Source organism: Vigna unguiculata, chromosome 5, assembly GCF_004118075.2.
Source record: "Vigna unguiculata cultivar IT97K-499-35 chromosome 5, ASM411807v1, whole genome shotgun sequence".
Lineage (NCBI taxonomy): Eukaryota > Viridiplantae > Streptophyta > Magnoliopsida > Fabales > Fabaceae > Vigna > Vigna unguiculata.
The window spans coordinates 41,880,240-41,905,733 of NC_040283.1; the positions used below are offsets into that span (position 1 = coordinate 41,880,240).

The window sequence follows — 25,494 nt, forward strand, 5'->3', positions numbered from 1 at the left end:
ACAAAGGATGTATGAATACTAATTTTTTATATACACTACTTTTAAAATAGTTACTCTTTAATTTTTTTATAATTTAATGATTATAACTCATATTTGAATATTTAGAGATGAAAGAAAAATAGCTCATGTAAAATTAGTTAATTCCTCTCTCTCTTTCTCTCTAAGACCTTATGTAGTAAAATAAGAAATATAAATATTAATAATTATATTTTATTACTTAATTATACTTCTTTTACTTTACACAAATATTTTAATTGATGAGATGACTTTTTAATTTTTGAACTTTTAAGTAGTCACGTTTACCATTCTTTCTATTTCCAAGTCAAACTCCAAAAAATATATATTTATATACACACAAGAATTGAAGTAAAATATATTAAAAATTAACGTAAATATTCTTTATTTTTTAAGCGGTGGATAGAGAATAAATACTAGTTTTAATGTTATTGCACAATTTAATAAAACTTAATGTTTTTTTAAATACTACTAAAAGCATTAAATGCATTTTTGTATTTTTAATATTTTCATTAAATATTTATTTAATAATCTTTTATCAAGAGAATGTTTACAAATATAGCATCCATTTAATATTGAGTATAGTGTAGTTAATGCGAAAACAAAATTCAAAATAATACTCCTACTACTACTTTTATATATATATATATATATATATATATATATATATATATATATATATATATATATATATATATTATCTTTTTTGACATAATAAAGGTTCATAAATTGGGCTATGCTTTGCGCGCCACAAACGGGTGTCATGTTTTCGTGGAATTTATTATATTTATCTTGAACACTTTCGTATAAATGCATTATGTATATACGTGTTTAGCAATTGTCCAAGTGCTAAATACACTGTACAATGTGTTACAGAACCTCTCTTTATATTTGACAACGATGTTCTATGTTCTTGAATTGAAAGAGTTACAATAATAGCTAAATCATTATTGATCATCAACTATGCTTGATTCATTTATTTCACCAAATATATTTCGGTTTAAATGCTCACTCTTTGTACTTAGACAAAATACGCACTACTCATTTGTAGTATGTATATGGATACAAGTATACGTAAATTAATTTATATGTATATATATAGTATATACGCTTAATATGATTCAAATCATTTTGGAGAAATGGCTAGGTACAACCAATTAAAAGAAAAAAAAGAGTCTACGAAAAAAATGGAAACTTTCTTGTTCCAAAAGGACACTACCATCTGTTGGAATATATGTGATGTCATAACCTTTCAACGTATCATGGGAAAAAGAATCAAACGTAGAATCAAGGTAGTCCTCAACGCCATTACAATGGATGATGTAATGCAAATAACTCATTAACAAATTATTAAGTCACGGATCATGGTCCTTTAGGAAATAAATAAATAAAAAAAAATATGAAATCCATGTAATGCATGGCTACGTACAAATTATGATATTTAAATATTTAAATCCATGATTACCCATTGATGAAACTATATAAATTGAGTTTGGAATGATAATAACGTGCAACACAATTATAATGATTGGTTCATATTTGTACTAATTAATTAACAAGTTAAACATGGTCTTAAGTCATATTCATCACACACTTATAATTAAATCATAATACCTGCTATAATAAGATTGAAAGTAATATGACAGAAAATATACATAAATAAATTAATCACAGTTACTACACAGGAAGTTATTATACTGTCATTAATTGAATTTGTTATAGCAGAAGATACACAAAGATGTACTTTTTGGAGCTGAAACAATAATAACATAGAGTACCGTTTAACTTTATAATTTTATCCTATCCCGAACCTGTTACCATTAATTATAGTTTGTGTGTGTATGAACCATCTTTTCATTAATGCAGCATAGAGGTGTAGGATAAACCAAGTCAACAAAATTTCCCACAACATAACATGCAGATGCGTTTTCAAAGTCCAGGCTAGCATCACCTCTTTGTGTTCACACGTCAACACACTTTTTCAAAAATAAAGAAACAAACTTTACAACATCATGGTATTTCCACAACCAAAACCTTCCTCGTCTTGGTTCATGTTTTTACTGTAACACAGTTTAATAAGAGAGAAAATCAGAATTAGAAGCTGAGAAAGTGTGTGTAGTGTTACAGTGTGTGTATGGTAGAGTATATGTGAGAGAGTAAATGGAGTGTAGAGAAGCAACAGAAGGAAGTTTGGTAGCCGTCATTTGTTGCACCATCAACTCTACCGAGGGCAAAAAAAATTACTTGCTAAAGAAAAGAAAAAATGTCACTCTCTCTCTATCTTTTTCTTTCTCTCTCATTCACTAGCAATTACACCTCTTTGGCTCACCATTAAATGCAATTGCACCATCTCAATGCCCTCAGCAATAACTCATCGCTGCCACATTTTCTCCATCTGTTTCCCTCTTTCTCTCCTCCTTTTCTTTACTCCTTCAATTCCTTTGTCCTCTCCTCTTCTCACTTTCTCTCTTCAAACCAAGCTTTTTCCCATCACAACAACACTCATCAAGCTTTTCTTTACTTGCCACATATAACCAACTTTTTTTCCATAACTTCTTTCTCAAACTCTTTTTCTCTCCCATGTTTAAAAGGGTCCCTTTTTTGGCAACAAGCTTAGCCCCAAAGTAGATCTAAATACTCACTCATCTTCTTCTACCTAGCCATCGTCTCCGGCAATCACCTTCCACTGGTAAGTGCAGGAGAACTCCTCCTACATGTTGCTTTTCTAAACGGTAGGTATATCATTCCCGCAACTTCAGATCATTGTTTTAGCCACACCCAACTGTTCATGCAGTTAGCAATTTATTTATAAAAAAAAAAATCTTACTTTTTCTTTGGTGCATTTGGCTGGCTAGGGTTGCTAGAATGCCAAAGGAACGGTAGGTTTGCCATATGTATATGTTCCTTCCCCGAGATGTTTAGTTGTTTTTTTTTTTTTTCACTTTCTGATTCTGGTTGTGTCTGGTTTTGCAGTATCAGAAAATTTGTCAACACTTTGTTTCTGTGCATTTTAATATGGCATATACACTATGCATTTAATTATTCATTTTTTTTTAATTATACATGCGAAGAAGTCACGTTTCTGTGCCTGGGTTTTTTGGCTTATTATGTTAGCATGTTTCCTTTTTGAAGTGGCCTTGTCAGAATCCAAGAAGAAGCCCAACCTGTGAAGTTTTTCGACATAAAAGGGTCTCAGAAGATCAACACAACACTGGACACCAGAGAGAGAATTGAATTCTCTAGAGTTTGAAATATGCCAGCTGGTATTATGATTCCAGCAAGAAACATGCCCTCGATGATCGGAAGAAACGGCAACGTTGGTGGCTTTGGACTATCTTCGGGGCTCTCTCTTGGCCAGGTCAGTGTGCTACCTTCACCATTTAATGTCTTTGATAATCTCTTCTTCTTCCTTTTTTTTTTTTTTCAATCTCTCGAATTTTGCCCCATTTTTGTCATAATTCGGTTCTGATTCTGATGCCAATTGAATGATGTGTTGGGTTTGCTCAAATTGACTTTATCCTTCAAAAGTGACCTTATTTTTTTCACAAGTCAAAATTGGTCTCAGTTGAAGCCAAACCAGCTCAAACTCTCTCTTCTATCCTTCTCGTTATTCGTAAAACGCGTTATTCCTTCTCACTGTGTGAAGCTACTTGCTCACTTTCCCCAAGAAAACCATCAACCTAGTCAAAATCCCCGTGTTTTCTGCACAACTCTCATACCAAATAATTTAAATTATCCCATCAATTAGTCCCTCTAGCTGGGTGTCTATACATGTGAATCAGACACAAAGCCAAAAAGAAACATAAAAAAGGTGTTCTTGTTGGTTCTATTTTATTTATGTTGTCTCTTTGTGTACTAAACTGTACTATATACCTCGTATTCTTGTATTGTTAGATTGAAAACCATAAGGCTCCGGAATCTCAAAGATCTGTAGAAATGTTCCAGCCAAACCTGATGGAAGCTGGTCAACTTCTTCCTTTGGACATGCCTCAGAACACTTCAGAGAGCGATGTCCCAAGAATTCGCGAAGATGACTTTGACAGTGCCACCAAGTCAGGAAGTGAAAACCAAGAAGGTGCTTCCGGTGAAGATCAAGACCCTCGTCCCAACAAGAAGAAACGCTACCACCGCCACACTCAGCACCAGATCCAGGAAATGGAAGCGTAAGCCACCCAAAATACACTCATTTTTTGAAATGTAACTTCATTGGGTACAGAACCAGATTCACAATCCTGTTTCAGTGTTACAAAACCATACAGTGAAAACTTAGGGCTTGAATTTATTTCATCAGGACTCAAACTTGAGACTATTGTAACAGACCCGTGACAGCTATTGAGATTAATTTGTTAATTGTTTTTTTTTTTTTTTCAGTTTCTTTAAGGAGTGCCCGCACCCTGATGACAAGCAAAGGAAGGAGCTGAGTCGAGAGTTAGGGTTAGAGCCATTGCAGGTTAAGTTTTGGTTTCAGAACAAGCGCACTCAGATAAAGGTACACTTGATTTTTGGCTCTTGTTTCTTTTGTTTAAAAGTGAAAAGGAGGAAGCAACCCTTTAAGCGTGTGATGCTTTGTGTTGCAGACACAACATGAGCGCCATGAGAACACACAGCTCCGAACTGAAAATGATAAGCTTCGAGCTGATAATATGAGGTTCAGGGAAGCTCTCAGCAATGCCTCGTGCCCTAACTGTGGAGGACCAACAGCTATAGGGGAAATGTCATTCGACGAACATCACTTGAGGCTTGAAAATGCTCGCCTCAGAGAAGAGGTAGCACAATTTGGGAGCTTCTGCATGGTAGATGTATCAAGATAGAAAAGACTATTTATGCTGAGAGAAACCTTTTCTTTGTATAAAAAATTAACAAAGTATCACTCCATCTTACAACTGTAGAAAAATAATAAAGACAAGTTCTATCATTTACACTATTTGCTTAGCAAATCTTTAAAAATAAAAATAATTTAACCCAATGGTACTTTCATAATTATTTGTAAAAATAAGAAATAAAATAGAAAATTAATTAAATTATCCAAATTAGCTGTTGGTAAATGTTGAATTATTTTTAAACATTATTTTTCTTAATTCTTATATATGTGGGTGTTCATGTTCAGATTGATAGGATTTCTGCCATTGCTGCGAAGTATGTGGGGAAGCCTGTGGTGAGTTATCCACTTCTTTCTCCTTCTGTTCCTCCGCGACCACTTGAGCTTGGGATCGGAGGTGGTTTTGGTGGCCAGCCTGCGGGCATTGGTGGAGACATGTATGGTGGAGCTGCAGGAGATCTTCTTAGGTCAATCAGTGGACCTACTGAGGCTGATAAACCCATCATAATAGAGCTTGCTGTTGCAGCCATGGAGGAACTCATTGGAATGGCGCAAATGGGTGATCCTCTTTGGTTGACTACTCTGGATGGCACTACCACTGTTCTCAATGAGGATGAATACATCAGGTCTTTTCCTAGAGGGATTGGTCCTAAACCCGCTGGTTTCAAGTGTGAAGCTTCACGAGAAACTGCAGTTGTTATCATGAACCATGTTAGCCTCGTCGAGATTCTCATGGACGTGGTAAGTGTACAGGAAGAATAAAGAATAACAAACAAAAACATTTGATTATGTCACAACATATATATGTAACAGTATCTGTCCACTTATTTTCTCATCTGACATTGTCGTACTTAGATATTCTTCAAAAGTTTAATTTTTAGTTTCTGACATTTGTTATATATTTTGTTGTGCTCTTAAGAATCAATGGTCCACAGTTTTCTCTGGCATTGTCTCAAGAGCAATGACTTTGGAGGTGTTATCAACTGGGGTGGCGGGAAACTACAATGGTGCATTGCAAGTGGTAATGTATTTTATAGAATAGAGAGATAGTGAAACCTAGTACATTCAATTTATTTGTCAAGGATTCATATATATAACTAAAATGCACGACAAATTGTGTTATTATGCAGATGACAGCAGAATTACAAGTACCTTCACCTCTGGTGCCAACTCGAGAGAGCTATTTTGTAAGATATTGTAAGCAGCATGGTGATGGGACTTGGGCTGTAGTGGACGTATCTTTGGATAATTTGCGTCCTAGTCCCTCGGCCAGATGTAGAAGAAGGCCTTCAGGTTGCTTAATTCAAGAAATGCCCAATGGCTACTCAAAGGTTAGATATAATATAATTAATAAATCCTTATAGGGAATGAAATTCATTACATGTCTTTTCCATTAAAAAATGAAATTCATGGATCATATCATATCCTTGAGGAATTATAGGTCATATGGGTTGAGCATGTTGAGGTGGATGATAGAGGTGTTCACAATCTATACAAGCAGCTTGTTAGTTCTGGACATGCATTCGGTGCAAAACGTTGGATTGCTACCTTGGATCGACAATGTGAGAGGCTTGCTTGTGCCATGGCAACAAACATTCCCACAGTAGATGTTGGAGGTATATATATATATCATTTCACAAACATTTATTGTTTTTCTATTTTTACGTATGAATCTTCTCCTTAATGAACTTTACAAATGTTGTAATGTAATTAACTAGTGATAACAAACCAAGATGGGAGGAAGAGTATGCTGAAACTGGCTGAGAGAATGGTTATAAGTTTCTGCGCTGGAGTGAGTGCATCTACTGCACACACATGGACAACACTCTCAGGAACTGGAGCTGATGATGTAAGGGTGATGACACGTAAGAGTGTTGATGACCCAGGAAGACCTCCTGGCATTGTTCTCAGTGCTGCAACTTCTTTTTGGCTCCCGGTGTCACCAAAAAGGGTGTTTGAATTCCTCCGTGATGAGAACTCCAGAAGTGAGGTAACATGCATTACTTATGTATTCAAACCAGACAATAATTATGCACCAATGATTGTCTTCCTGTCAAAAGTTCTAGGCTGCATTATTGTCGGCTCTTAGGTTACTAGACATTGTTCTTCATTGGGTAACATTGCCTAGTTTGGTGCTTGATTCATCTCTGATATGTAGTCATAATATTTAGTTATCATACGTCAAATTTCTAAACTAAGTTATCTCATATCAATTGCTTTAAATTGCAAACATCCTTTTCAAAGTGCAGAAGACAAAGTGATCATGAAGACCATGCAACTTTTTTTGTTCATATTATTTTGTCATTTGACATTTCACAAATTAATTTTATCTGATAGCCTGTTCTAATCCCTCAGTAAATTAATTTTTTTAAGTTTTTAGACTTTTGAACATGACCTCATGGTGTCAGTCTAAATCATCTTATCTTTTTTAATTAAGAAAAAAAAATATTATTATATTAAATATTATAAATACTCTGTGCAGTTTTATTTTATATATATATATATATATATATATATATATATATATTAAATATTATTTCTCCAAAACATTCCTATCTTATAAATATTGCTTTTGCTCAATTGTCATATGGCATGAAATGTCTTCATTTTTATTAAATTATAGAAAATAAGTTAGTAAAAATATTAATTGGAGATTTTCTAAAAATAATAAAATCAGAAGTGACATAAAATAAACAAAATGATACGAAATTCTTGAATTTTTTTTTTCAATTAGAAAAGTAATACATATATTTAAAAATAAAAAATGTCATTCAAATGATATTTAAAGGAAAATATAAATTTTAAATGTTATTTTGCACATGAAGGAACTACATAAACTTTATTAGATTTATAGCAGTTTTTCTAGTTTATTCAACTGTACACGAATCTGTACATTTTTTTATAAATATTAATGAATAGATTTGTTCTTGTTAATAAAAAAATTAAATACCAAGAGAAAATAGGTGCTGATAAATTCTTTAAACATAATCATAATAACATCTATGAATAGTTAGTATTTGGATTAATATTAATTATCTTTTCATCTCACTGATATTTGTTTATTTTATTATTCATCTAACTTTTTCATCCTTGAAAACAGTGGGATATTCTTTCAAATGGAGGAGTTGTCCAAGAAATGGCACACATTGCCAATGGACGAGACACTGGAAACTGTGTCTCTCTACTTCGCGTGAATGTAAGTTTATCATGCGTAAGAGTCACATTTACTATTCATCGATTTCATGAAACTTTTCTCTTTCATCTCTAGTCAAACAAATTGAAGATTGAAGCAACCTATGTCATATATGTTAACGATGTTGTGTTGCAGAGTGCGAATTCAAGCCAGAGTAACATGTTGATATTGCAAGAGAGTTGCGCAGACTCTACGGGTTCATTTGTGATCTATGCTCCGGTAGATATAGTGGCAATGAACGTGGTTTTGAACGGAGGAGACCCTGATTACGTGGCGCTTCTTCCTTCTGGATTTGCTATTCTCCCAGATGGGACCACTGCACATGGAGGAAGCATAGGTGACACTGGACATGGTGGATCTCTTTTGACTGTGGCCTTCCAAATCTTGGTTGATTCAGTTCCAACTGCAAAACTCTCTCTTGGATCTGTTGCCACCGTTAACAATCTCATTGCCTGCACTGTGGAGAGAATTAAGGCTGCTTTGTCTGGTGAAGTTGCTTGACCTAAGCCTAGGTAAGAACAAAACCAACACTCCTGTAAAAAACATCCATACAGTTGTGACAAATATTCCGAGGTTGTTCTAACTGCACTTTTCTGTATTTGTTAAGTTGGATGCAGTTTAGAAAAAGGATAAAGAGGTGCAGTGCATTTTGGAGAAATGGGAAGGTGTTGGAAACTTCGGCTTATAAAAAAAAAAAAAGATGAGAAGTCAAGAGCGCACCTTGCATGATCCTTTCTTAACACTGAAAAGGAGAGGATTAAGGTTCGGGAATTGACTTCCATGGAAATAGTAAATGCTATAAGAGCTTAAAAATCAATGAAGACCATATACTTTTCTGTCTGCACCTTCCAAGACTGCGTATTTATAGTTAGTCTTTTTCGTTTGATATTATTAGGTTGTAGTTCTGGGATAAGCTCTCATGTTCTTTCTTCAGTTGTTATTATTTGTGTTTCAGCTCAAGCACCAACAACACTATAGCTAGTAATTGGGAAGCTTGCACCTTTAGTGTAGTGGTTCAATTATCACTACACGTGTTTGACCCTTTCTAAGATTTTCAATTCAATGTTTCTTCCAATTTGTCAACTCATCTCCTGTGTTTTTTTTTTTCTTATCTTATTTTTATCTGTGTTGTGTTTTAATTTATTTTTAAAGAAATGTTTAAGGATCAATCTACGGAAAAACACTTCTGACTGACTCCTAGGGTTTCAATTATACAATGTTTTGTGAAACATAACATACAATGGAAAAAGCTCCTCTATTTAATAACGTATATTTTCTAAAGTTACTTATTGTTACAGTAAATATCAAGATAATTAAATAAAGGAAAGAAGATTTTGAAAAAGGCCTACAACTCCATTTAAGCGACTTTATTTTTCTTCTTTGATATGCATTTTATAAAAAATACCTTTTGCAGATAATCGACATATATAAAAAACTGATATAGAAACTCAAAAACAGACATTGGACTGAAGAAACTGTAGGATGAAGTTATTATTCGACCTATAAGAGGAACAACTGTTAAAAAGCATTCTACATATTTTTTTTTAACTAACATCAAGTTGAGGACATTGAAGTAGACCAGTTCACTGTAGAAATATTTTCTATCATACTGAATTGAAGTCAAATGTCTATTTCCTTTACCCACTTTGGCTTGCACCTTATACTAAAACATAATTAAACAATTTGTCTAAGTTACTCATTAAATCAGAAATATCTCTAATTCAAGATGAACTAGTAGTTTCATAGTTAGAGCAATTAATCAACAAATTGTAACGATATGGACAGATCATGAGATGTGTTTATTAATTTCTTATAATACAAACTTTAATTAAGTAAAAAAAAAACAGAAAAGATGCGTCAACTTACCAATATATATATATATATATATATATATATATATATATATATATATATATATATATATTATGCTTGTTGAATATCTTTTTAAATTATTTAACTACTGTTCTAAAAATACTTATGGGCTAGTCTTTTTTATATTTTTATTTGCCATGGACTTGTGTTGGGCTTCAGATCGACTTTGAAAGGGGTTTTACTTTTCCCACCTCCCATTTTAATGATACGCTTTCTTCCCCCGTTATGTTCATTTTTGTTTTCTGTGTTCTTTCTATAAACTAGTTTATGTGGAAACGTATTTCTGAATGTTGCTTTAGATTTTGGAAATATAATTGTAACCTTTCCGAACTAAAAGATAATTTTAGGTGTTGGTGGAGGTTCTATACTTTAATTTGCAGAATGTTATAAATACATATTGAAACTCTATTACGGAATGTATTTTTCTTTGAGTTGAAATTAGAGATGACAAAAATATCCGTGGATAAAATTTGCGGTGGATAGTTACTATCCGTAGGTATTTTAATACCTGTTTATAAACAGGTCGGCTACGGATATCATACTACCTGTACCCACGGGTACTCGTTACCCGCAAAAAAATTAAAATTAAAATTTAATTTATATTTTATTAAGTTAAATTTAATTAAAATTAAAATTAACAATATATTTTATTATGTCAAATTTAATTATAATTAAAATTTAATTTAATTTATAATTTAATTTTATAATTTTATATTAAATTTTTTATAAAATATATATTTTTTAAATATTTGCGGGTATCGGGTATCCACGGGTATCCGCGGGTTTTAAAAATATTCACGGATATTTTTTAAGCGGATACTCGACAGGTAAATGGATGGGTAGTGGATGAATTTTTTTTTGGCGGGTCGGGTTGTGGGTAGGCACTATCCCTGTCCGATCCGACCCGTTGTCATTCCTAGTCGAAACTATTATAAATATTCTCATAATTATCTTGATTATTTGGTTATCTTTGGTTGATTTTATCTACAATTATTTTGCTTTTATTTTTAAATTTTTGGTTAAAAATTTATTTTGTCAATTGTTTGGCAAAAAGTTATCCTATATGACACTAAAAAAACTTTAGAAAAACAATTATCGCAGACATGAAAAAAATAAACAAAATAAATTTCAATTAAAAATATTTGATTCACATAACTAAAATTAGTTCATCAATATTAATTGAAAAACATCTAATTAATACCGGTTAAGAAATAATCTTGGATTATATTAATAAATAAGATGTAAATTGTATTAACATCATCTAAAAGAAATTCTTACTTACATCAGTTAACAATATAGTCTCACTTCGTGAACGTTGATAAGAACAAAATTAAATGTCGTTGCAAGAAAATGACCCTACAAACATCTTTACAAACATTATAGAAAAAGCTTGATTAACATAAATTGAAAATAATCTTAATTTATATTAATAAAAATTGTATTTGGCATCAAATAAAAAGTACAGCTGATATTAATAAAAAAATGTTAAGAAACATAATATTTCATGTCCAACTAAAGCCAATATTAGTTGTAAAACAATGTCCAACTGGTGATGTTCAATTTATGCTAATTCAATAATGTTTCAGTTGCAGTCAAGCTAAATTAATAATAAAATTAAAAGAATACAGAAATTTAAGAAAAATATATTATGAAGAATTTTAAAATTTTATTTGTTAGGTTGATTTTTAAATTGTCCAATCTTAAATAGTTAAATTTCTAAAATTTCATTTTTTAACTTTTTATTCAAATAAACATATTTTGCGATAAAATATTTTTAATTCTTAAAATAATTTGCTTTGTAAACTTTATTTTTTTAAATACACTATAAACTTTCTGTCAAACATTGATGGTCTCTTCGATTAAAAAAAAATATATTTAATTTAACATTTTAATAGTGAAAAATTATTTCTGAGTTACGGCGAGTTTGTAATTTTCTTTGCATATGAATGCAGCAGAGACTATTTCTTAGTGAAAAATTATTACTGAGTTACGGCGAGTTTGAAGAAGAAAAGAATAGGGTTTTCTTTTTCATTGTTCTAACAGCGTTTGCCCCAAAAGTGAAGGAGAGAAGAAGAAGAGAGGAAAGATGAGCAACGAATCAAGGCCGGTGCCGAGGAGAGAGAGTCCATGGGGAATCACCGGAGACAATCATCCTGAACCCAAAGCTCACCGTTGCAACGACCGTGTTGAGGATGTTATCCAGGTTTAGCTTTTTCCCCTTTTCCCTTTTCAATTTTACTTTCCCTACTCATCATGGATCTGTTCATGTGATTCGGGATCTGTGCTCACTTTATCTTGTTTTTCGTTTGTTTAATTGGAACATTCTTTCTGTTATTGTTATTATTGTTATGATCTATAGGTCCTGAATAAAGGTGGTGAATTTTGTAGGCTTGCTTTGAGGGAAACCCATTCAAGACTGTTCCGGGACCTTTCAAGCTCTTCTGGCAGTGCATGCGTTCAAAACCTGGGTCAGATTATCATCTACCTTGCAATTATATCTACTCTCTTGTTTTAAGATAATTTCATTTTATGAATTGAGCTTCGATCGAGATATTGTTGTGGGTGGATATAATTTGGGAAGCACAAATGTGACAAGGGATATGGGTATGACACAATATGGGATAGGGAAATATGATACATTATATTAGACATAACGTAGATGTAAAACTTTGTATAAAATACAGAAGAGAGAATCTGTGGTTTAGAAGTGAGGTGGAATTGTTTTAAGCATAATAAAATAGTTTAGGGAAAATACATTGACCCTTTTGTTAAGTTTTCCTAAATAATAATCATACCCCCCTAATTTTTTAAAACACTTGTTTCCCCTGAGATAGCACCAGAACATATGAATGACCATCCTCCAAATATCATAAAAAACATGCTATGAATAGAGAAATTAATGGAATGTAAAGAAAGAGCAAAGGCATTACTTGCAAATTGTAATACTAGCAGAACTCTTGAGAATCCAGGAATGCACAACATAGCTCTGCATCTGTAATGTACAGCTTCTTTTATCTTCTCTTGAATTGTGGGATGATGAGTTGTAAAAGAAGTCTTTGAGTAAGTACCTTCCGTTAATGGAGTATATGATCTTGCAGGGAGTGTGCCTACAAAGAAGAAGTGAATGCTCAATGTAAAATGATCATTAGTTGAGAAAACTTTAGGAGATATAAGTGCAGTTTTCCTTATAATTCATCATTTTGTTTCATTATTGTGATATTCTCTTCTGAAATTGTATACAAATTTTAAACATAAAAATAAAATGATTAAACACAACTAGGAATTTTTAAAGTGTCCATAAAGTGACTGGCATATATACTTGGGAGATAAGTTGCATTCTCAGTAACCATTATTTCAAAACCTATGGTTGTTTGATGTTGAATATATATTACTTCAAGAGTAGTTCTAGTAAAGTTACTAATCATTCTCATTTTCACTTTCTCTTAATCTAACAGTTACAAAAAGAGTTACTTATTAGATTCGTTAGATTAACTTGATCCCCTAGAGATTCTTGCAAGGAATTTGATCCTTTCCATGTTCCTGTATGAATTATTATATTATTAGCAACACCAGTACTTGAAACATGGGGAGGCTTTGATAGGAGAGAGTATTTCATCCCAGTTTGGGGGTGTTTCTGTTTATGTAGGTTGATGGGAAATAGGGAAAAAGGAAAATGAAGAATATAGATTGATCTTGGATACTTGATGTCATATAGATTTGAACCCTTCTAACGATGTAATTTTGTGAGAATCATAGATCTTACTGTCCCTGTCCCTGTCAAATAGAGTAGTTTCTTGAATTGAATTGCAATGTATGACATTACATCATAAAATTGGTATCAGAGTCAAGTTGACTCATCTAATTTATAGAATAACTTTAACGTAAAGGTTTCTAATGTGATGATTATTAGATTATAAATGTATTAAAGTTATGGGAATTATTTTAGAGTTATTAAAATTAATTCTCTCTCTTCTCATTTCATTAAGGATATTATGGTACTTTAATAAATGTTTCAAAAGGCTATCTAGGAGTTACATTACAGTGCTTTCGTGAACGAGAGAGATTACATTCCTATGAAAAAAAGCAAGTAACTTTACAGAAGGAAACATCCTTCTAACGATGTAATTTTGTGAGAATAATAGATCCTAAGGTCACAGGAAATAGAGTAGTTTCTTGAATTGAATTGGAATTTTCCCCATATTATAGAAACCTTAATTTTAAAATTATGATATTTTGTGGATTGCATTCTGCTGCAACTTCCGCTACTGTATTCGTGAAGGTGAATTCCAATAAGAATTGAAAGTGTTTCTCTGTTACCTAAAAGTGACACGGTCAATCATGACCATTTAACTTTAATGACATTGCTATACTTCTCTCTCTCTCTCTCTCTCTCTCTCTATATATATATATATATATATATATATATATATATATATATATATGGTTATGAAATTTTGTATTAATTTAGAAATTAATTGTATGATAGATTTGTAATCTCCAAAAGTGATCAATCTTTATGTTTTAATTAATTCTAAAGTAGAGATGATTTTATTTCAATTAACCCATAGACTAATTATTTATAATTACATCCATTCTATGGGTAATTAAAATAAAACCATTTCTACTTTGAAATTAATTAAAGCATAAAGATTTGATCACTTTGGTGATTACAAATCTATCATACAATTAATCCCTACACTAATACAATTTTCCATAACCAAATATATATAAAAAAAGGTAGCAATGTCATTAAAAACAAATGGTCATGATTGACAGTGACCCTTTTACGTAACAGTGGACACGTTTTTTCAATTCTTATTGCAATTCACCTTCCAATTCAATTCCAATTGGAATTGCAACTCAGGAATACAGTAGCGGAATTCTAGCCATAAGGTATTGGGACATACAAATTGATCTTGGATACTGGATGTCATATATATTTGGAAGGGTGTCTCTTTGTACCTGCATGTGCTACAAATTTAGTTTCTGTTGCAAAATTGGATAATGTAGTTTAAGATTGGACACAAATGTTTTTTCTTTATTTAAAGACACCAATGTAATGTAGTTTCATACAATTCAAGAAACTACTATTTCATAATGACCTTAGGATCTATGATTCTCACAAAATCTTATCGATAGAAGAATTCAAGAACTTACTTAGATCCATTGTAAAAGATCTCTTCATGGATGTTTAATGTGCCTAGTAAGATGTTTTCAGTCAAGTTAATTTTTGTCCGTTATTCTGGAACTTAGCCTTTATCATTAACCGAAGAACTGGAATGTAACTTCTAGGTAGCATTTTTTAAATATTTATTCAAGTACCATAATACCTTTAATGAAGTGAGAAGAGAGAGAATTGATTTTAATAACTCTAAGATAATTTTCATAACTTTAGTACATTTATAATCTAATAATTATCACTTTTACACTAAAGTTATCCTATAAATTACATGAGCCAATATTATATTAAAATAATCTAACAAGAATTACATGTCATACGAATGAAAAGAAGGAGATAAGAAGAAAATGGGGTAAAATATATGATGAAAGAGATAATAAGCGTTTGAGTATGATTATCGAATAGGAAAGGGTTTGTACTTGTAAGGATTAAATCAACTACTGCTTGGGGTGGCTCTACAGTGAAGATTATTGTTATTTTCATGGCTTTCCTTTCCCCATACAAGTTTTTCTATGACCTTGTTAACCGTGTGACATTTATTTTGTGGCTATTGCAGTGAGGAACCAACAGAACCATATACTTATCTAGATTTTGATCCTCCAAAGAAAGAGGCGAATCCTGTGAAACCTGATCAGTAGTGGTTTCAAAATTTCCCTCCTTGTGGATGTTTTATGAGAAGGAAATATGTAACTAAATTGTTTTTGTTTCTTACATTAAAACAGACTTCCTATGCCTTATTACTTAAGAAATCATGGCTAGTTGCATTTTTGAATAATTTCCATGATAATCGATTGGTTTTAGTTTTCAATGTAATAGAATTTGATAGCAACATAACAAGAGATGAAAGGAGGGAAGAAAATGGGGAGGAAGAAAAACATGTGAAGAGATTGACTGATATTCATTTAACCTATACATTCAAACTAAGAAACCAAAATAAGAATGAAAAGCTAAACAAGGAATCATCCATTCATGACTGCCCCACATGCATGATAACAGGAATATGTTTCCTTTTGAAATGATTGTACGTCAATTTGTTATCTACAGCTTTGTATAGTCAACAATACTTTTTTATTTTTTAAATTTATCCAAAAACTAGCCTTTTCAATATAATCTAAATTAGTTCATTGTAAAACACTTTGTAGGGACCATATCATCCTAGAAATTTTTCTTCCAAGAGGATTATCATGAACAATTAAGTTTTTTTCTTGAATATCTTAATGCAGTAATACTTTTAAGATTTTTTTTGAGTTTAAAATTTATAGTAGTAACAGTTTTTTGAAAAAGTAGTTCAATAATGAATTAAAGTTTTAAGGACCTAGGGAGCTTCTGAAATGATTCACCAAAACTTGTTTACAATTTTTTTAATACATGTTATGAATGTGAAGTTTTGAAAATTAGAAAGGAGGTAAAATTATTTGCGAGAGTTGTTTAATATTTATAAAAATACACAATTTTAAGACACTAGATTTACATTAATCTATCATGTATTTCTTTTATTTTAATACTTTTTAAATTAAAGAGTGCTCATTAGAAATAATTTTTCTGTCCTGCTTTATTTATTTATTCTTTAATTTGCATTGTATTCTCAAACATTTAGATGTTAATTCAGTCATATTAAAAAAATACACGCAACTAGAGCTATAAATGTTTATATTTATATTCATGTGAGTTTTATTTTTTAAATTGGTTTGTTATCATTTTTTCAATAAAATCATTAAAAAACATTTCAATTAAAAAGAAATCACTAAGTGTCACCCAGCCAGGAAAAAATCAATTTCACAAATAAAAAAAAATTAAAAATATGTTTTTAAGCACAATTTAACTAAGCAAAATTTTAATAAAAAATTAAAAACATTATCAAAGACTTTGAGAATATTCATGCATGCAAACACGATATATTTAGATTAGTATTTTTTTAAAATTTACCTTTTTTTTGTATAAATTGTCCAACAAATTACACTATTTTTATAAATGAACCGAATGATAATCACACTATTGTATTAACTCGTTTTTCCAAGTCCATTTAACTCGTTCCCACGGGAAACATGTGAAATGACGACCACAATGATTTGACGAATCATTTTCAGTTTTACGACTATAAGCTATGGGCTCCACATTGTGTATCATTTATTCAGTGCGTGTAAAAACATTATAAAAAGTTTTGCAAGTGTGTGAATCTAAGAATTTTGTGATTAGTTTAACTTCATTTTTCAATAGAATAATTGAAGAAGTGGGAGCTAACTCTTGGAAAATCTCTATTCGATAGGTCAACTAAGTAAAGGACAATTTCTATTCACAAAGAAAACCTTAAACCTAGGTAATGTAAACTTGGTTGGTACGGTACAAAGATTCCCCTACAAAATATACCCATGGGAGGCATAAGATATATAATTAAACTTGAATTGGCTGCATTTGTTTTCTTCAATAGAAAACATACTTTTGTTAAAAATATAAATGCGATGAATATGTAAATTCATATTTAAATTGTTTAACTTTCTCATTTTTACCGTAGATTCATACTTCAATTCTCGACCAATAATACTACTCTTAAACCCTTCTCATTGATAAAAGTAACTTTATAAAATGATAATCGTATTGAGGATGTTCTCTGCATGAAAACCTTTTATTCATGAACAAGTTGGAGACTTAACAGTTCTGTATGAAGGTAGATTTGTCTAAATCTAGTGTATATTGGCCCGAAGTAGACCGTGATTGTTACCTATCCAAGAAGATAGAAATGAAAATATTTCAATGCTGACAAATTTGTGTCACTACTACTGTTATTATGGTATGGCCTAAACAAGAAAAGTAAAAGAAGGGCTACAAAAATATACATGGATACTTAGGCGGATGAAGAAGATTGGCCATCTAAGCTCAGACTGCGTCTTCTTTTCTTACTCTTCTGCTTAAGTATCTCTTTGATTTCTTTTTCTTTCTTATCCACAAAATAAATCAAGTCTCTGAAGCTAGTATTGCTTCCAAAAGGCCCTTTACCTTTAGGCCTGTCTGGTGAAGTTTCCTCATCATGTTGCTCAGATTCTGGGCTGAATTTTGTGTACTGACATAGCACTCTAATGAAGAATGCAGTCAAAGCAAGGAGACATGCAATGCCACATATAAGAAACAGACCCCAGAAGCTACTCAGAGATAGTTTGTTTAAATCAACATCATTTTCTTGCGTAGAACAATCCTGTTTCAAGAGCCATTTGTCATGGATTTTTTGCAGGTCACCATTCTCTGAGAGTTGAAGAATTGCAGTTGACATGTCAACAGCAAGGGGAGAGTCCCTCTGGAATGCCTATCATCATCATCAGGGTATTATCAAATAAGAGATGAATATTAGTTTTGTGTAAGGTATAAACAAAGACTTGAATACTCATAGTAAGAGTATTCTATTCTCCATATTCTTCTCACAGAAAAAATGAGTTTATTGATGAATATCTATGAATGTTTTTATTGATAGACTTTGGGGTGTCAGCATAACTGAGATGTTAAAGTTCATAGATGTTAAAGTTCATAGTGATGTCTAACATGATCTTATTTGGAATATATACAAATGTAAACCTTAGACTTGATAAGAAAGATACTTACAAATCCCCAACCACTTTTAGTGAACTCCTGCCCAACGGTTCTGAACTTGCAGTTTGTATTTGACATTAAGATTTCAATGTAAGGAAGCTCATCAACAACAGCCACAACTCCTCCATCTTTTGGTCCACGCTCAAGAGCATCAATATATGCCTCCATATTTTTCAATGTAACTATCCTTGATGGTTGTATGTTGAGTTCTTCTGTCAAATACTTGCGTGCAAATGAGCCTTCTTGAATTCCAATGGGTTGATTGCTTGAAATCAAGCTGTCAATTCCTTCAATCTGTGATGAAAGTTGCTGCACTGTGAGGATGGATGTTAAGCTAGCTGTGTAGCTTGAATTGATAATTAGCACCACAAAAAGCCATATGATTAGGACCAATCTCCCAAGACCACTCACTGTGTTCTCTCCTGCACCAACTCAAAACAGGAAAAGTAAGTCACAAAATAAGGACTGTAACAACCCAGAATTGAATGAGAATCTGTGGGCACGTACTGTGTGAGAAAAACATTGTTGAGAAACTAAACCTGCAAAAGAGGAGCTTTATCTCAGCAAATGTTAAAGTAAGCCATCTCCTAGTACTATGCATGCTATGTGAGAGTTGGAAATTCAGAAAGAGACACATTTATTCTAACTTACAAACACTCCCCTATAACCCTATTCAGTGGTTGCAGCATGTTATACAAAACCTGTGTCATATTCCAAAAGATTGAGCTAAAGGCCATGAAATGGTCAGAATATACTAACCAGAAGACTGTCATGAGTTGTTTCTTTGGTCTACCACGGAACTCCGGATTGTGCCTGTGCTCAAGAATCCATACAACGGTTCCCACAAGGATAAAAAAAGCACCAGTAACACACCACATTTGAGCAGTGAAGGGCTTGAGGAAAGACCAAGGACTTGATTTGATCTCCTTGACAGGAACAACAACAACCAGACCTGATTCTATGTAAGGTTGTGTAAAATCCAAAAACCTTGTCCTGTTGGGAACAATTGTAACATCACCAACAGCTGCATCATAGTTCTGAAGAAGTAAAAAGAAGCAAAAGGCCAAATTAACATAGCTAATTGGAGCACAAAACTGTATTCTACAATCTAGATACTACATGGAAAAACCATAGACAATTGGAAGCCATGTTATAGCCTATTAGGCTGCAAAGTATGTTTAGAACGAGTCAACAGAGAATTCAAATTCGTTTAGAACCTTACATTTAGTGCAACTTGACTAGAAATGTCATCGTAGCTAGGATTTCTATCACCAGGTCCAAATAATATGTATTCTCGCGGGACAGGATAAGGCAACAAGTTTATGGCAGCTTCAAATACATCAATGCAATAGCCTCTTACACCAGGGGGGTTCTTGTCTTTAGAAACAAACTCCAAGTAGCTTACTCGGTTAGGCACTGCAATTCTCAGTGGCTTTCCATTGTTGGGAAACACCCATCCCCTTGGTTTAGCTGCAGTTTCTCCAGGCCAAATAACACCATATAGTTGCTGGCTGCTTGTTGAAGTGTTTGGTGGCTTCTTATACAGAATTTCTGGTGCCACAACTGAGAGACCTGAGTAATTAGACCAATAACCAATTCTGCGCATTCCAGACCCACCAATGTTCAAGATATCATATGCTGGACGAATTCTATTCCTTTCATTATCAAACTGAACTAGTCCTGTCAGACCAGTGAAGTTGGTTCCCAAAATTGTCTGCAGAAAAGTAGGGCCTTCATCAAAAACATGAAGTGATTCTAAATGCAGTGTGCTTCCATTTGTGTCGCTTAACTTAGGGTCAGAGGAGAAAGATACCACACCACCTTCTTTCAAAAAAGCATCAAGAGCATGGGCTACTAGCCAAACTGTATCATATGCATACAGTGCATAGGAATTGAAGCTTGGAGTCTCCTTGTTTCTTAGTCTCTTCATTCTGGAGAGAAAATTCTTCTTTTCATTAGTATCAGGAGTGTGATGACGTAAAGCCAAAACCCCTTGTAGGAGATTCAATATCTTAGGATCAACTGGCTCTGATGAATCAAGAGCTGAAGCAAGTGAATCTGTTGCAATCCATACATAGCCACTGCCCATCATTCCTAGCTTCTGAGCAATGGAAAAAATGCTCAAACCAGTTTCAGGATTAACATGCAAAACGAAGACCCTTGACTCCATTAGGTTAACTCCATTTAACAAGTCACTGATGTCTTTTCTGGGTGCCCCAGGAGGGAATGGAGCCTTGTAAGAGATCTTGGCACGTTTTTTTGACAGAGCATCTCCAAGTACTGAAATTCCATTTCTTCCATTATCATCATCTACATAAATGGCTATTATCTCCCTCCATCTGTAGTAATCAACCAAAGCTGCAATTGCATACATCTGATAATAGTCACTTTGGGTGCTGCGAACAAAATATGGGTACTGAAGGGAAGATAGAGAAGGGTCTGTTGCCCCAAATGAAATAAGAGGGACATGGAGTTCATTGACCACATGAGAGATGACATGGGCTATTCCTGAGGACTGTGGACCAATTGCAGCAATCACTTCATCCTCCATCAACTGCAATGCTGCATAAATTATCATGAAATATCAATCAAGCTTGTTCACTCCTTTTCCACACACTTCCAGAAATTCTTCTCGGAATTATGTCCCATTATCTATGCAAATGGCGTAATGTGAACGGGAATCAAGATCTTTTTGATTCGTGTTATCTTCTTGTTCTTAGTTTCATTTGTAAACATGATTTAGCAAGATTGATAAGAACCGAAGTTAATGTGAAAGAAACTGAATGATAATCTTGAAATGAAAGATTCTCAGACATGACAAATCAAAGAGTTAAATTATTGAGCATGATCATACACAGAATGAAACCTACCACGTGAAGGTTATCGGCAAAATCAAGAAGTTTAAATTTGAAAATAAATAAACTCTTAACAAAGAAGGCCTCAAATTCAAGTTTTGACAAGTACCTTCCATTGTTCCAGCAAAGCCACTGCAATTTGTATCATGCAAAGCAGCTTCGAGTTTAATGCCAGGGAGAATGCTTGAATCAGCATTAACATCTTCGAAAGCAGCCACAAGTGCAGGTTCAGCCGATCTTCCAATTACAGAATCGAGACTGAACAGTGCTCCAACTCTCAAAACTCTTGGTGTCGAAGAAGAAGTAGAAGAGTTTGTGACAGTAGTTCTTGTCCTTCCCACCACTACCTGCGTCGGAATCCACAAGAACAAAACCAAGAGAAACAACACCCTTCCCACAAAAATTCTTCCGTGGCTTGTGACCCACATCACCTCCATCTGTGACAAAAATCCTGAAAGTTCTTCAGTTTAAAGCAGCATCAGAACTCAGCACCTGTCATGTGCCAACCATATTTCATCAGCAGCACATGATGAGGCAAGAATAAAGACCAGAATCTTTGGTCTTAAAAAGTTAAAATCAAACCATTCCTATTCCTGAAGAAAACAGAAACACCCCCAGAAGACTACTTTCAAGCACCCAACAGGAACAAGCCATATGGTACAATCAGCAATTTGGGTTATAAAATTCAGATATTCACTTACCCAGATGCAAATAAAGAATGATATTATCGTATCCAGTACTTTTATTTTATAATATTCAGAATAAGCAAATCAAGGTCAGAAACTCTAAGGTGAAAACCACCACTGAACCATATAAACAAGTTGATTTGTTGGTGAAGACAACACCCACATGCCTTGTTTATTGAGAATATCAAGAAAGAAAACAAAAAAAAAAAAAACATTATTTTATAATATAATATAATATGATGCAAGAGAAACCACAAGAGCAAGACAATGGAGATGAGAGTATCTAAGATTACCTCAACACCAAACTTAATGTGTAAAAGCTTCCCATGTTGCAACAGTTTTGAGGAGTTGTTATATATGATCGAAAGCATGTGATTGAAGACTGAAACTTCACACTTCGCCAGTAAAAAGAAGGAAGCTATTGTGTTTCACACTGAAAGCAAAGAATCACAGTGCTTTCGAGTCTGGAGAATCAATCGTTGTCTTCTCTCAGAGTTAATTTCAACAAGTGTGTTACAAAATCTTTGTCTTCTCGTGTGACTGAGCTATAAGCATGATATTTCGTGAATCACATTTTTTTATCATGAAAAAGTGTCGCGATAAGTTCATTGTGGTGGTGACGGCATCTCTAGAAAGAATAACCATATCAACATCTCCATTATATTATATTATATGTTGTATATTATATATTATATATATGCTGCTAATATTTTTAGGAGCACATGTTTTAAACAAGGGTACACATTGTCGAGTGTGAACCAACAACACAGTCAAGAATAAAACAGAGGAAAAAATTATCCTGAGAAACTAACAATAAAGATAATATTTTTTAAAGAAAAAATGTATGATAATGAATTTTGAGTAAATAAAAAGTATCATGTTCATTTTTTTAATTAAAAAATTACAGTAATAAAAAGTTTTTGAGTGTAATTATTGTTATATAAATCTTACATTAATGATAATTTAAAAATACACATTGTATTAGTAGTAAAAAATGTGGAATGTAGTTTAAAAAATTTATGCAAACTGATGTTGAACGTAAAAATTGTTGGGCTGAAAATTTATTATCCAACAAATGTAGAAATTTAGAAATTACTGCTTTCGGCGTCATCAGCAAATGTGAACTCATCATAAATGAAAAGGTTGAAATTCTTTGGATCTCCAACTACTTCTTTCTTGGGTCCATTAATTTCTGATAACTTTTATAAATACATATCATGATTTAAAAATACTAAAATAAGAAACAATTGTTTGTATCATTATCTTTTAGTAAAACTATTTAATTTAGCGACGTTCTCAAGATTTTAATTAACTTCAAGAACCATAAAAGCGTATAATTATCTAACATGGAATGGATTGTATAAAATTTAATCTCGATACATTAAAAACATAATGCACATTTAAAGTTAATGGATTGGAAAACTATACTTTAAGAAAAAAAAAACTACGAAAAAAATCAATATATATATATATATATATATATACTTTTTTTTTCTTTTCATTGTGGCCACGATATCTTCATTAATATTTGACCAAATAACATTATTGTATGTAAAATAAAATATCGAATTTAGTCAATGTTTTGTTCTAGTGAACGATATAAAACCCTTTTAAACAACCAATCTATGGTAATGGCGTTTACATAGCAAAATTCTCCACTAAACTTTGGCCGATTTAACAAGTATTTGATACATATTCACTTTAGATATATAATCATTTTTAAAAGCTTAGACATGGAAATTATATTGTGTTGAACATAAATATATTACTCTAATGTGTTACACTTTAATAATTTTTTTATTAACTTTAAAAAATGTTTTTTATTTTTGGAATTGATTCCTAAATGAATTAGCTTTGTACATACTAGTTGGCCACCGATCCCAATGGTTGTATAGATGTGTTAAAGTTGATGAATAATTAAGTTTATATTTAATTAACTCGTTTCAATCTTAAAAAAAAATTAATCAAAATCTTCTTCAGGAAGCTTTTAAAAACAATAATTTCTTTAAAAGTGATTATTGTAAAAAAAAATGCACTAATGACAGTTACTCCTGCTAATACGTTTCTAATCTGGGGCATCTTTTTCTTTTTTATTTGCTTGTTGATTAGAAGACATTTATTAATAATATCTCTGCTTTTTTTAAGTAAAGTTGATTTGTGTATTCGCTAAGGGCATAAAAGTTGGGTTACAAGCTCATAAATATATCTTCAAGCTTTTGGTGAAAGAAAGCTGAAAATGACGAGGGCACGTTCCAATTCAATTATTGATTTGAATAGTTATGGTGTACATAATACTCTTCTAAATTAAATTAAGATTATTTGTAAAGGATACACTATAGCATATTTATTTCTTAAAAGGGAAAAGTGTAATTGATAAAAGATTAAAGAAGATAATAATATAACTTAAACATCTATTGGAGGAAAAAATTGCTTTAATAAGTAATAACTATAATAGGTTATAATAAACCCAGGTACAGCTTTCAGCAACCAAATATAGCTTATATGATTAATTAGAGGAATTAATTTCCAATCTATAATTTGTATTTGTTGAATGAAGTAAGTGCTTTGCAAGTATGTATGTCATGATGGTGACCTTGAAGGATTGGAATATGATTGAAGTTCTTTTGACTATTAAGACTCAATCACATTTTGTTGACATATAATGTGTTTTTATTGGTAGAGTCATGAGCAATTAGGTAATAAAAATTTGAATTAGTATAAGGTAATATGAAATTAGTGGGAGAGACATCATTATTTGGCAAATTGGAAAAAGATGAACAAAGTTGTCTTGTCAACAAAAGAAAGACACTATTAAAATATTGAAGTCTGGTGGGGACTTAAGCTGTTAACTTTGCAAGATAAGTACATAATTTTCACAGCTTTAGTTGTTGCCCCAAGATTCCCAAACAGTCATGCTTGATGCTAAGTTTGACTGTTTGGAAGTCCTTCATTCATCTATTTTAAAAATTAAACATAACTAACAACTGAATTATGAAAATCATTAAAAGACATGTCTAGATCAATCTAACAATGAAGATGCATTTCCTTTTAAAAGTTTAAGATGAGTTAAAAGAATTTACAATTTTTTTATCTTAAGATTTTGATTTGAAAGTGATATTTTGATTTCTTATTTAAACTTGTTTTCTCCATGAAAAATCTCACATTTTTTCAGTAAAATGTGAGGAAATTGATTTTTTCAATACTACAGTAAACAAGAAATTAATACATGCTAGATGTACATGTTCTTGAGTTTTTAACAGTTTGTACCTTGGAAACTTTGAAGAATAAATCATTAC

General features: G+C 32.2%; 3 protein-coding genes across 6 annotated transcripts; 2 read left to right on the forward strand and 1 right to left on the reverse strand.

Moving 5' to 3' along the window:
* Positions 1 to 2,394: 2,394 nt before the first annotated feature.
* LOC114183566 (homeobox-leucine zipper protein HDG2-like) lies at positions 2,395 to 9,114 on the forward strand. Its single transcript, XM_028070634.1, has 13 exons — positions 2,395 to 2,704; positions 3,148 to 3,373; positions 3,910 to 4,178; positions 4,387 to 4,504; positions 4,593 to 4,781; positions 5,123 to 5,575; positions 5,754 to 5,855; positions 5,965 to 6,165; positions 6,276 to 6,450; positions 6,553 to 6,824; positions 7,935 to 8,030; positions 8,163 to 8,539; positions 8,635 to 9,114. Exons 2-12 carry the CDS (start codon positions 3,269 to 3,271, stop codon positions 8,526 to 8,528), a joined length of 2,346 nt encoding a protein of 781 aa, XP_027926435.1. The 5' UTR covers positions 2,395 to 2,704; positions 3,148 to 3,268; the 3' UTR covers positions 8,529 to 8,539; positions 8,635 to 9,114.
* Positions 9,115 to 11,851: 2,737 nt separating this feature from the next.
* On the forward strand, positions 11,852 to 15,891 carry LOC114183337. The gene is made up of 3 exons (XM_028070326.1): positions 11,852 to 12,102; positions 12,288 to 12,367; positions 15,635 to 15,891. The coding sequence occupies exons 1-3, from the start codon at positions 11,986 to 11,988 to the stop codon at positions 15,714 to 15,716; spliced, it is 279 nt and encodes a 92-aa protein (XP_027926127.1). The 5' UTR covers positions 11,852 to 11,985; the 3' UTR covers positions 15,717 to 15,891.
* A 1,796-nt stretch (positions 15,892 to 17,687) lies between these two features.
* Positions 17,688 to 22,795, reverse strand: LOC114185626 (glutamate receptor 3.4). 4 transcript variants are annotated; one of them, XM_028073467.1, is made up of 7 exons: positions 22,492 to 22,795; positions 21,622 to 21,949; positions 19,880 to 21,219; positions 19,417 to 19,694; positions 19,165 to 19,196; positions 18,670 to 19,079; positions 17,688 to 18,376 (listed from the first exon to the last, which is right to left on the reverse strand). In XM_028073467.1, exons 1-7 carry the CDS (start codon positions 22,567 to 22,569, stop codon positions 17,921 to 17,923), a joined length of 2,922 nt encoding a protein of 973 aa, XP_027929268.1. In that variant the 5' UTR covers positions 22,570 to 22,795; the 3' UTR covers positions 17,688 to 17,920. The 4 variants fall into 4 exon arrangements, with proteins under 4 accessions (XP_027929268.1, XP_027929269.1, XP_027929271.1 ...); XM_028073468.1 differs by having other exon boundaries at positions 21,622 to 22,004; positions 22,492 to 22,751; XM_028073470.1 differs by having other exon boundaries at positions 21,622 to 21,963; positions 22,492 to 22,720.
* Between the last annotated feature and the right edge of the window lie 2,699 nt (positions 22,796 to 25,494).